General features: G+C 45.6%; 1 protein-coding gene across 3 annotated transcripts in view; it reads right to left on the reverse strand.

Annotated features, from left to right (window-relative positions):
• Window positions 1-7,083: 7,083 nt before the first annotated feature.
• The window catches only part of PDC (phosducin), a 28,119-nt gene continuing 21,574 nt past the window's right edge, over window positions 7,084-13,628 (reverse strand). For 2 of the 3 annotated variants that reach the window (XM_083620122.1, XM_083620123.1), the window contains 3 exons: window positions 11,933-12,096; window positions 7,995-8,665; window positions 7,084-7,755 (listed from right to left, as the gene is read on the reverse strand). In XM_083620122.1, coding sequence (XP_083476248.1) covers window positions 8,138-8,665; window positions 11,933-12,096 — 692 coding nt within the window. In that variant the 3' untranslated portion in view covers window positions 7,084-7,755; window positions 7,995-8,137. Of the gene's footprint in view, window positions 7,756-7,994; window positions 8,666-11,932; window positions 12,097-13,496; window positions 13,587-13,628 lie in introns of those variants that run through there. The other variant, XM_083620124.1, reaches the window with a different exon arrangement.

Raw genomic sequence — 13,628 nt, forward strand, 5'->3', positions numbered from 1 at the left:
ACGGGTCAGGGAATGCTCCCTTACAGATTTTGTGTGTGTGTAAGTAAGGGACGCTGGTGGCGCTGTGGATTAAACCACAGAGCCTAGGACTTGCTGATCAGAAGGTTGGTGGTTCGAATCCCCGTGACAGGGTGAGCTCCCGTTGCTTGGTCCCTGCTCCTGCCAACCTAGCAGTTTGAAAGCACGTCAAGTGCAAGTAGATAAATAGGTACCGCTCCGGCAGGAAGGTAAACGGTGTTTCCGTGCTGCTCTGGTTCGCCAGAAGCGGCTTAGTCATGCTGGCCACATGAGCCGGAAGTTGTTCGCCCGCTCCCTTGGTCAATAAAGTGAGATGAGCGCCACAACCCCAGAGTCGGCCACAACTGGACCTAATGGTCAGGGGTTCCTTTACCTTTAAGTGTGAGAGAGGGAAGGAGGGAGAGAATGAATTGTCTGAGCAAGATTTAACAGACCTTGTGAATGGGGCTTCCTCATGGCTTGCAAAAGAATAAGTTATTGGGATGGGGAATAAGCAAATACTGTACTTGCAAACCTACCTAACTTTGAAAGCATGTTTTGGTGTGCAGAGGCTGGTTAGGGAGCTCACTGAGGGGGTGATATTGCCCACATTCCGGATGTCAACATTTATTTAAGGCTGTCCACATCTGGCGTTCCACAGTTCCTTGTAAGAAACTTGTACGTATAATCCAGATGGTTAAAGAAATAGTAAAAACGTGAGGGCTCCCACTTTTTCAGTGCCACGCTTCTAGGTGAAAAGGGTTCTAATCTGCTAGCAATGGTCTAGGACGATATTTTCTCTAGATTAAATAAAAGCAGTACAGTTGCATGATAGTTAAGTTTCCAAGACTGAAGATGTAAGAAAATAGTATATACCAATTTTTTTTTTTAACAAATCAACATGTTTTTTCTTGTTCTGCTCATTTTAGGATGAGAGGGGTTATTTGAATAGAATGGCAGAAACAAAACACCTTATTCCTTCTAGAAAAGGGGCAGGGATTAAGAAGAAGAGTTTAAAGAGTTTGGATTTGATATCTCGCCTTTCACTCCCTTTAAGGAGTCTCAAAGCGGCTAACATTCTCCTTTCCCTTCCTCCCCCACAACAAACACTCTGTGAGGTGAGTGGGGCTGAGAGACTTCAGAGAAGTGTGACTGGCCCAAGGTGACCCAGCAGCTGCATGTGGAGGAGCGGAGACGCGAACCCGGTTCCCCGGATTACGAGTCCACCACTCTTAACCACTACACCACACTGGCTCTCGATTAACTCTTCAGAGCATCAAAATGCAAAAGGCTAAGGCTTCAGCTGGTGGGGATTTTTTTTTTTTAATAATAATATTTTATTAGGTTTAACAATAAAAAGATACAACCAAACATACAACAATAAAAACACAAAAAAATATAAGACACAACAATACAATCTTTCACAATACATAAAATACAAACATTTAACCTAACAAGGGGGGGGGGGGGAACAATCAACACACAACAAATAAAATAGGGCAAACACAAATCGCTCTTTTCTAGTTATTCATCTTTGATTAACTTGTTTTCCTGACTTCCTCACACCTCCCTTTTTTGTATCCCTCTTTAACAATTAGTTCAGCAAATTCATATCCTACTACTTTGTCCTTAAATATTTTACCTCCCAAATTTATAGTTTCAAATTTTTATCTCTTGTTACTAGAACCCCTTCATTTTATTTCAATGTCATCCACATTCATACATTTTACAATACTTCTGTAAATAAATTTTAAATTTCCTCCAATCTTCTTCCACCAACTCTTCTCCCTGGTCTTGGACTCTGTCATCTCAGCCCAGCTGGTGGGGATTTGGAGGAGTAACCCCATTTCCCCTCCACATGATTTAAGAACACATGGAAGGGAATACCTGAACAGAGAGACAGTATTTTCAAATATGTGCTTCATGGTGTGGAGAGGATACAAAGACTCTTGCATGCGCTGATTTATAATCCCAATGTTTGTCATCCTTCCTTGCCTTAGCCTTCCTGCAGAAATCCTGATTCATGGCGTGATCAAAGCTTTAATGTTGATTAGTAACGTTGGAGAGTTGTAATATGGGGAGGCTTGGCTGGCGCCATGTGTGATAATTTTGAGATTCGCTGGTAAAGTCATGCTTCTGCCTGCTTTGGCCTGCCACCTCAATTAGCTATTTCTTTATAGGCAGGTATAATTAGATCTCCTAAAACTGCACTGTTTTCTAAGGAGACAGTGGGATGGGCTTAAGTGATCTTGGTTTTTCAATACCCTTAACCACCAAAGCAGAGTCCTGCATGTATGCATAACCTCCACGGACACAGTGAATAGCACTAATCTGATGTTTCTGATGCGCTCTGTGCACAGTTTATGTTAAGGGGATGCAGTCTCCATTCATGCCGATTGTTTTAAGAACTTTGTCACTAAGAAGCAGTGCCTTAGTTTTCTATTATTGTAGACCCCCCGACCCCAGGCGACACCCAGGTGGAATAATGACTCATCGTGATAACGTGTTATATAATAATAATAATAATAATAATAATAATAATAATAATAATAATAATAATTTATTATTTATACCCCACCCATCTGGCTGAGTTTCCCCAGCCACTCTGGGCAGCTCCCAATCAGGTGTTAAAAACAATACAGCATTAAATATTAAAAACTTCCCTAAACAGGGCTGCCTTCAGATGTCTTTTAAAAAGAAGATAGCTGCTTATTTCCTTCCCATCTGAAGGGAGGGTGTTCCACAGGGTGGGCGCCACTACCGAGAAGGCCCTCTGACTGGTTCCCTGTAACCTCACTTCTCGCAATGAGGGAACTGCCAGAAGGATCTCAGTGTCCAGGCTGAACGATGGGGGTGGAGACGCTCCTTCAGGTATACAGGACTGAGGCTGTTTAGGGCTTTAAAGGTCAGCACCAACACTTTGAATTGTGCTTGGAAACGTACTGGGAACCAATGCAGATCTCTCAGGACCGGTGTTATGTGGTCCCGGTGGCCACTCCCAGTCACCAGTCTAGCTGCTGCATTCTGGATTAATTGCAGTTTCCGGGTCACATTCAAAGGTAGCCCCATGTAGAGCGCATTGCAGTAGTCCAAGCGGGAGATAACTAGAGCATGCACCACTCTGGCGAGATAGTCTGCTGGCAGGTAGGGTCTTAGCCTGCGTACCAGGTGGAGCTGGTAGACAGCCGCCCTGGACACAGAATTAACCTGCGCCTCCATGGACAGCTGTGAGTCCAAAATGACTCCCAGGCTGCACACCTGGTCCTTCAGGGGCACAGTTACCCCATTCAGGATCAGGGAATCCCCCATACCCACCCGCCCCCGTCTCCCCAAAACAGTACTTCTGCCTTGTCAGGATTCAACCTCAATCTGTTAGCCGCCATCCATCCTCCAGCCGTCTCCAGGCACTCACACAGGACCTTCACCACCTTCACTGGTTCTGATTTAAAGGAGAGGTAGAGCTGGGTGTCATCTGCATACTGATGAACACCTAGCCCAAACCCCCTGATGATCTCTGCCAGTGGCTTCATATAGATATTATGTGTTATGGGATTAAAGTTGGCCACAACTTTATTAAACTTTCAGATGTACGAAGACCTTGGCTTAGGCATTGGGCATTTATCCCTCCCAGTCCCCAGCCGGGGATCTGGGGCACATCAGGGTTATCCAGTCTGTCTGGAGATTGGGCTGGCTCTAGAAGACGTATGTTGAAGCAGAGAGCCTGCCCCCCATTTCACCACAACACAGGGGAGTGCATTCACAACCTTTCAGCATATGGTCAGTGACTCCCCTCAACACAACCCCTGTAACGGGGAACCCTGGGATTGCCACCATGGTGGGGGGGCGTGTGTCACTGCTTCACTCCCCCCCCCCCAATTCAGGGAAGATAGACTAAAGGATTCCGCCCAAGGCTTATAACCCCCAAAGTTGTGACGTTTTGCTACAGGGAAGGCGAAACCTGCCAATGCAGCGAAAATTCCTTCCCAGTTCTTAAACAGCAACCATTGTAGGACCATAGCAGCACCCGCATACCTGTAAAGAAGAAGTTAAAGATAAAGGTAAAGGGACCCCTGACCATTAGGTCCAATCGTGACCGACTCTGGGGTTGCGGCGCTCATCTTGCTTTATTGGCCGAGGGAGCCGGCATACAGCTTCCAGGTCATGTGGCCAGCATGACTAAGCCACTTCTGGCGAACCAGAGCAGCGCACGGAAACGCCGTTTACCTTTCCGCCAGAGCGGTACCTATTTATCTACTTGCACTTTGACGTGCTTTCGAATTGCTAGGTTGGCAGGAGCAGGGACCGAGCAATGGGAGCTCACCCCGTCACAGGGATTTGAACCGCTGACCTTCTGATCGGCAAGTCCTAGGCTCTGTGGTTTAACCCACAGCGCCACCTGCGTCCCTAAAGAAAGAAAGTTAACCTGCAATAAAAGGCCTAAACAAAGGGAGGGTACAGCAGGTGAAGCTCTGGAGCAGGGGTCAGCAAAATTTTTCAGCAGGGGGCCAGTCCACTGTCCCTCAGACCTTGTGGGGGGCCGGACTATATTTTGGAGGGGAAAAATGAACAAATTCCTATGCCCCACAAATCACCCAGAGATGCATTTTAAATAAAAGCACACATTCTGCTCATGTAAAAACACCAGGCAGGCCCCACAAATAACCCAGAGATGCATTTTAAATAAAAGGACACATTCTACTCATGGAAAAACATGCTGATTCCCGGACCGTCCGCGGGCCGGATTGAGAAGGTGATGGGGCCACATTTGGCCCTTGGGCCTTAGTTTGCCTACCCATGCTCTGGAGGCTCCACCCCCTTTTATGCCCCCCTTACTTGGTCCGCTCCCCTGGCTCCGCCTCCCCAGTCGCAATTGGTTATTTGAGCTGAGGTTTGGCAGGAACCTCAAGGTTCGCAACTTGGGGAGGTGGTCCAGGTGAGCTCTGCTGGGAGTCACGTAGGATCGGGGGGTGCTGCACGCAGGCACGCAAAGGGCACCCTCCATTTGATGTGGAGAGCGGTCATTCTCATCCTTCCCCATCCTTTGAAGTGCCATCTTTCAGATTGCAAACATGATGCAGAGTTTGTCTTGCTTGTTGCTGATCTTCTGCAAGCCACGCTGGGAACCTTCTCGGCAGGGTAAAAATCCTTTAAATAGACAAAGCGGGATGTCAAAGTATCTAAATGGCTAATCTCCTGGGTCAGGAAATCCTTTCCAGTTGTTGGGACTTCTCCAACTCCCATCATCCCCAATCATTGGTCAAGCTGGTTAGGTGTTTTTTTAAGTAGACTTTATTAATTACTTCACCACATAATATAAAGGGTTGATAATTTGCATTTTTGAGCAAAGACAAAAAAATTACATAGCATGCAACATTACATAATTATATTTAATAAAGACGTATGTTAAAATACATCTGAAACTTTATGCCTTTTCTAGCCAACCCCCCCCCCTCTAACTTGTCACAACTTCACAATTATTAGAAGGTGAGCTAAAATGTGCAAGTTCAGTATGGTTCGCAAATATGATTTACTTGATTAGCTGTTAGTGTTGCAGTAGCTTTTCTAAACAGCTCTGGCTGAATATGACTCATTAGGCAAGCAATTCCTAATCAGAGTGTTATCATGTGGGGGTCTTTTCTTTTTATTAAGATAATTGCTTTTTACAAACTAAGAGTTTTATTATGGTAAAAAGGGGTAAAACTGTTTAAATCAATAAATAAAACATATAGACAAAAGACCAAATTGGATATAGTTCTCCAATTATTTTAAACTTTGGGAAAATTACATTTGAATGCTCAGCTGGAGATGTCTTGAAGTTCCATTTCTCACGGTCACCTGCTGTCTGTTATGTCTAGAACAGCCCAGTCTCTTACGTGTTTAATTATCTTTCAGCTGTATAGCACTTAATTGTTGCCATCTAGTGAACTGTGCTTATGTTCTCTTCAGCTATTATGCATAATAGTGTGCTAGCAAAATGCCTTTTGTCTGAAAAGTGTTTTTTGTAATCCCTCATTGCATGCACTGCACCATCCCACGTAGTTTATTATCATTTCCATTTTACATGACGGTATCTGATACTTGGAGGAAAGGTCTCTTTCAAAGTGCCACATCGCTTACTGCCAGTTTGCTGGTTCTCCCAATCTAAGGCCAATTTTAAAGCTATTTTTAAGCTGTTTTATATGAAAGACATGACATCAGTTAAATACTTGAAAATCCCTGTGCGATCTCCACTTTACATTATTATACTGATTTAGCTCATTCATGAGAACCCGGCACTTAGACCAAGGGAAGTAAACCAAGGCAACTGCCTGTGTTTCATCCAAACCCACAGAGAGCCTGGGCCAGATTCCAGAGTTGCCCTGATTATGCAGTGACCACTAGGCAACCCAGCTCAGCTCCTCACTGCTCTCCTGTCTCTTAAAGAAGCTCAGTTAATCAAAACCTTTCCCGTGCTCTTCATCAGCTTGCTAATGGCTCTGCTACCTCCAGCAGCTGAGCCAAAGGTTCTCTACAGGCTTGGCGCAACTTCCATTTCTCCTGGACCACAGTGACCTGTTCATTGAGAGGCTTGGAGCAATTTTGCCTTCCACACGTTCTCCACTTCATCCTGCAGATGATAAAAAAACTACACAAACTCCATCCTGTCCAGTTTGCTCTCCGGCAGCTTCCCACTTTGCAAATTCCTAAACTGCTGTACGGAGTTTGACATTGCATCTACTTCCGTGGTTCCCAACAGGGGGGCAATTTGATTTTTAAGGGGGGATGCAATTTGAGAATGAGTTATTAACAGTGAATGGCCTTTTAGGCTTCCTCCACATGAATAGGAGTTCACTTTTTGAATAATAAGAATTATATGTCACGGTGGGGGGGGCATCAGGATTTTAGAGATGCTCAGGTGAGGCATGGCCAAAAAAAGTTTGGGAACCACTGATCTACCGTATTTTTTGCTCTATAAGACTCACTTTTTCCCTCCTAAAAAGTAAGGGGAAATGTGTGTGCGTCTTATGGTGCGAATGCAGGCTGCGCAGCTATCCCAGAAGCCAGAACAGCAGGAGGGATTGCTGCTTTCACTGCGCAACCATCCCTCTTGCTGTTCTGGCTTCTGAGATTCAGAATATTTTTTTCCTTGTTTTCCTCCTCCAAAAACTAGGTGCGTCTTGTGGTCTGGTGTGTCTTATAGAGCGAAAAATACGGTACTTGCTACGGAACTCTTTCCATGCTAACCTGCTTGCTTTCTTGAATTTGGTAGAAATAAAAACAAAAGGCATACCTGGCTCCCAAACGCTAGTTAACTTTTCTTCTAAAAATCTGACTAGCTTGTGTGTGTGCATGCATATGTCTCTTAATTTTACTCTTATCTGTACTTTCCTATAACCTTTTGGTATTACTGTGTGAGTGTAATATATGAAAGCACCTGCTGCCTCTGACTACCAGTTGATGGAAATCATGAACAGGAAAGTGAGATTGTGCTTCTGTTCTGCTTTTGGGTTTCCCACAGGTATCTGTTTGGCCACTGTGAGAATGGGGTGCTTCACTATATGGGCCTGTAGCTTGATTTAGCAGGGCTTTTCTCATGTCCTTATGATGTATGTGCTTTAGGCTGCAATCCTATACACACTTGGGAATAATAATAATAATAATAATAATAATAATAATAATAATAATAATGTTATTATTTCTACTCCACCCATCAGACTGGGTTGCCCCGGCCAATCTGGGTGGTTGAACAATGTGGCTTACTTCTGAGTAAGGATTTCACTGCTCGTTTCACATACAGTGGTACCTCGGGTTACATACTCTTCAGGTTACATACGCTTCAGGTTACAGACTCCGCTAACCCAGAAATAGTGCTTCAGGTTAAGAACTTTGCTTCAGGATTAGAGCAGAAATTGTGCTCCAGCGGCGCGACGGCAGCAGGAGGCCCCATTAGCTAAAGTGGTGCTTCAGGTTAAGAACAGACCTCCGGAACGGCTTAAGTACTTAACCCGAGGTACCACTGCACTGCCATTTAAATATGTTATACCGCTTGCTTTCGGCACATAGTAACATTTGCTTAATGAACATGGGTCCAGCTGAGATCCAATTGCAATATGTACTGCAGAGGGGCAGGAGATCCTGGAAGGACTAGAGATCTCGTCAACTATTCGACTTCTTGCTCGTCCAGGTTGCCGTTCCCAAGCGCTGGAATCTCCTTCTCTGGTAGTAACCCGTACTCGTTTAAGAATGCCTCCACATCCACAGCAAAAAACTCCTCACTGAACTGTTCGGTGACACTAATGAAATTGCTCACGAGCTCCCCACCTTTGTACACAAGAAGCGTTGGGAGAACGTCGGTGGAGAAACGGTCTCCGGCCCCTGTGTTGGAAGCCTTGATCTTGCAGAATTTCACCGTGGAGTATTCGGCAGCAAGGCATGACAGGCTGCTGTTGAGCGCCTCGCAGCCCTTGATGCCATCTTCATAGATGTGGACCATGACCGTGGTGGTTTTCCGCTCCTTCTCGACAGCTTCCAGGAACTGTTCCCCATTCTGCAGCTCCGAAAGGTAGCCGTATTTTGGCCCAAAGCTCAGTCGCTGGTGCATGTCCTGCATACAACGCTTGCGATACTTCCGTAGGCAGCTTTCGTCTTCCATGTCTTCGTTAATTAGCTCGTACTCTTGCACGCTCATCTGGAAACATTTGGAAGAGTAAGTGGAATTATTATGGAATAGGTAAAAGGTAAAAAAAATGGATGGGGGTGGTGCTGTGGGTTAAACCGCAGAGCCTAGGACTTGCCGATCAGAAGGTCAGCAGTTCGAATCCCCGCGGTGGGGTGAGCTCCTGTCGTTCGGTCCCTGCTCCTGCCCACCTAGCAGTTCAAAAGCATGCCAGTGCAAGTAGATCAATAGGTACCACTGTGGTAGGAAGTTAAACAGCATTTCCATGCGCTCTGGTTTCCGTCATGGTGTCCTGTTGCACCAGAAGCTAGATAAATAGGCGGGAAGGTAAACGGCATTTCTGTGTGCTGCTCTGGTTCGCCAGAAGTGGCTTAGTCATGCTGGACACATGACCTGGAAGCTGTCTGCAGACAAATGCCAGCTCCCTTGGCCTATAGAGCGAGATGAGCGCGCAAACCCAGAGACGGTCACGACTGGACCTAATGGTCAGGGGTCCCTTTACACTTTACCTTTAAAAGGTAAAAAAAAAAGCTAAAGGACCCCTGGATGGTTAAGTCCAGTCAAAGGCGACTATAGGGTTGCAATGCTCATCTCGCTTTCAGGACGAGGGAGCCGGCATTTGTCCACAGACAGCTTTCCGGGTCATGTGGCCAGCATGACTAAACCACTTCTGGTGCAAAAGAACACCGTGATAGAAACCAGAGAGCACAGAAACACTGTTTACCTTACCGCCAGAGCAGTACCTATTTATCTACTTGCACTGGCGTGCTTTCAAACTGCTAGGTTGGCAGGAGCTGGGACAGAGTAACGGGAGCTCACTCCGTTGCAGGGATTCAAACCGCCGACCTTCTGATCAGTAAGCCCAAGAGGCTCAGTGGTTTAGACCACAGCGCCACCCATGTCCCTTATTACGGAATACAGTGGTTTACTCAACGAACATCGCTCCATGGAACCTCATGGAACAAGAGGAGAAAACTTTAAGAAAGGAGAGGAGCACTTGGGTGCCATTTCTTGAACTTTCAATGATATTTTCTTTAAGTTGTATCTATGATCATACTCTTGGTGTGGATGAAACTTCCCTCCTGATGCAAACAACAGCTTTCAAGGGGGGAACATCTATCACATCCTGCTCTCATAAGCAAGAATACTGTTGAATACTAACGCAACAGTCCTAACCCCACTTACCAGCAAATTCAATAGGATTTACATCTAAGTAGACATGGTTATGATTTTGCTGTAAATAAGCACATCAATACAGGAAGTTGGGCAGGCAAATAAATACAGAACCCTTAGGGCACACAGATGGATAAATTGCCAAAGCCGTGTTTGCAACTGTGGATAGATATTTTTGCAACTCTTGTTGAGTTATGGCAGTATGAATACCCTCGAGGAAGCAATTTGTTTTCTCTTGAGTGACATTAATGCCGATGTAACACACAAAGCAGCTTTTTTTCCTCTCTACTAGCAAAATCAGAAAGAGAGAACTAGTTTAAATTGCTGTAAATTGCTGTGGAGATACAGCGATTGGCTTCTTAGGTATTCCTGACATGATGTAGGGTTCAGAATTTAAAACTCTTGCATTGCTGTATCGATCTGTTGCAGTATGTATTTGTCATGGCCTTTGCCCACAACAATAAAATAGAGTGGCTTGAACATATGAACCCTCTTGTTTCTCCAGCATGGCTTAGTTTTGTGAATACTTCAGCATGGTAAGACTACATACACACGATTTAAAGCACTATGACACCACTTTAAGCAGTCATGGCTCCCCCCAAAGAATTCTGGGAGCTGAAGATGCCGAGAGACTTTAAAGGTAAAGGTAAAGGGACCCCTGACCATTAGGTCCAGTCATGGCCGACTCTGGGGTTGCGGCGCTCATCTCGCTTTATTGGCCAAGGGAGCCAGCGTACAGCTTCCAGGTCATGTGGCCAGCATGACTAAGCCGCTTCTGGCGACACAGAGCAGCACACGGAAATGCTGTTTACCTCCCCGTCAGAGCGGTACCTATTTATCTACTTGCACTTTGATGTGCTTTCGAACTGCTAGGTTGGCAGGAGCTGGGACCAAGCAACGGGAGCTCACTCCGTTGCGGGGATTTGAACCACCAACCTTCTGATTGGCAAGTCCTAGGCTCTGTGGTTTAACCCACAGCGCCACCCGCGTCCCGACAAAGGATGTGTCAGAAGACTTTACAAGACTCCTATTTCCTCCTAGAGCTACAACTCTCACAGTTCTCTGTGGAGAGGAATGGAATGTTAAGCCACTCTGGAAATTGTAATTCTGGGACTGGTCATGTTGTGCGGATGCCTGATTATTGTCATCCAAAGCAACTACTCTATTACGAACTTAAAAATGGAAAGCGTAATTGTTGTGTATTGAGTCAAAGGATTTTATATCTGTATTATTATTGTCTGTATTTGCATTAGGGTAAAGTAACTGCCTTTTGGTTCCAGAGGGTACAGCTACTATTGGTTCATTTAAGCTGCTGTATTTGGATCCTCTGTCTTATTGGTTTCCTCCAAAAGGCAGGACTGTGATTGCCTGATATTGTTCCCTCCAAAATGTATCCTTTCTAGCTAGTTCCCTGTCCCTATAAATGTAGCTCTCCCCTCCTCAGTTCTCAGTCTTGTTTGCTTTAATAAAGAAGTGTTACTACAGAACTGTCTCCAGCATATTATGTCAAGAGAGCTGAAATCACAAACCCCACGTCACAACAGTAATGCTGGTGGTCAACAAAAGAGGTTTAAAGACTTTCTCAAGGCCAATCTTTTAAAAATGTAGTAGCAACACCGACAACTGGGAAACACTGGCCTGCGAGCGCTCCAATTGGAGAACAGCCTTTCCCAAAGGTCTCATGGGCTTTGAAGATGCTCAAACTCAGGACAAAAGGGAGAAACGTGCTAAGAGGGAGGCACATTTAGCAAACCCTCACCGTGACCAACTCCCGCCCGGAAACCTATGTCCCCACTGTGGAAGGACGTGTGGATCCAGAATTGGCCTCCACAGTCACTTACAGACCCACTGTTAAGACCGTGTTCATGGAAGACAATCTTACTCGGCTACGAGTGATCACCAAAGAGAATGCAAGGGGGAATCCTGGCTGGACCAGAATTTTCTCTTCTGTGGAGGATCTTTATGTGTGTATAACAGCACACCCACCCTTCTCACGAATTCTGGAAATGCAGGTGGTGGCATGGCTGCTTAGTGCATTGATGGCATTTTCTGATTCTCCATCCCATTGAATCGCTTCAATTGTGTATCTCCACTCTACTCTCTTACCTTGCGACTGAATCGCTCCCTGGTGTCTTTATCGTCCCTACTTTGAGAGCGATAGGGTGAAGACATCTGTCTGATGAGAATCTCTTTCTTGCTTACAGGAAGGGCGTTCCTGTCTTTACTTTCCAATTTAAACTTTCTCCAGTCATTGATCACCCCTTTAGGCCCTAGGAGAAGAAAAGGTGGTTGTTATTTCGTATTCTTTCTTTTAGGGGTTTGCCAGCTGCCTCGACGTTCGGAACAATGAGTCAAGGGCTGGAGCTTACTAAAGGCAAGAATGCAAAATGCACAATGCTCAACATATATGTGTGTGTGTGTGTGTGTGTGTGTACACACACACACACACACACACACACACACACACACAGAAAAGCAAAACCCAGTATAAACAACATTCAAAAATGCATTTAATACAGTGCAACTGCTTCAGATATATGGTACAACAGAACAATTGTTGAGTGGAAAAAATGCACAACCATCCATCTATCATAATATAAGTAGAACTTTAACATTCTTTTCTTTTCAAGTAAGATTTTCAGTACAGCCATACCTCATGTTACATTTGCTTCATGGTATGTTTTTTCAGGTTGCGTCCCGCGGCGGCCCGGAAGTACCAGAAAGGGTTAATTCCAGGTTTTGCCGCTCGCACATGTGCTTAAGCGCTAAATTGTGCTTCACGCATGCACACAAGCTCAAAATTGCACTGCGCATCTGCACAGATACGGCGCTTCAGATTGCAGGCTTTTCATGTTGCGAACGGGCCTCCGGAACGGATCCCGTTCGCAACCAGAGGTACCACTGTAGTCTGAAAGAAGCCAGAAAGGAAAAGCTATCATGACAACCTATTGATGACAAAGCTCTGTGGATGTCCCATAAAGACTGCTTATGTATTTCCAGCAGTGGCAGTTGTGGCCTGGCACAATGGGAGCTAGGAGGGGCAGGGAGGCTCTGCCACACCACTGCCGGTGGCGTCTTCTGTCTCAGTTGGTTGCTAAGACTTCAGGGACTTCCTGCCTTGGTTTTTAATTTAAAACACCCAATAAGGGCCGTTCTAAAGGGGTGTTGGAGACAGACCTGAGGGAGCCTGTCTCTACTCGGGTCATATATTTCAGCTGCACGGTCAGCAACGGTTGTCTCACCTGCCCAGCACACTCGTTGCATTCTCCAAGGGAAAGTGAGCAGTGTTTGCATGACGTTGCTGTGGAATTGTTCGGCTGCTGTATTCAGGGCCAGGGAGGAATTTGCCTGCAGACAGATTGGGCCTATCTGGTGGCTTTTGCCTACCTCATAGCAATTGTCACAAACGTCTGGCAGAAAAGGCATTGGGTTGGATCGTTAGTCAAAACTAGAAATGAGGGTTTAGTGTACTATGGGCTTCTGGAGGAAAGTTTTGTCGAAAGATCTAGGCTAATGGGCCATAAAATTCCTCCAAATGGCAACCTGGTAAGTTTTCTCCCATTTGATCTGTATCATGGGGGAATCCTTTAAACCAGGATCAACCCTAATGGAGCAATCAGCCAGCCAGCAACCAGGCTAGGCTGATTCCGGATACGTACCCAAGGCCTACTTGCACCTGTAATCAATAAAAAGTTGTGGCAGTTTCAATTACAAATGGTTTTCCTGTCATTATTGCTACCTTCATGCTCCTGAACCCTGGTGACCCCGGGATCACTGCTCCTGGGCCTGCAAACTCCGAAAG

Source organism: Podarcis filfolensis (genome assembly GCF_964270895.1).
Source record: "Podarcis filfolensis genome assembly, chromosome: 6".
NCBI classification, from domain to species: domain Eukaryota; kingdom Metazoa; phylum Chordata; class Lepidosauria; order Squamata; family Lacertidae; genus Podarcis; species Podarcis filfolensis.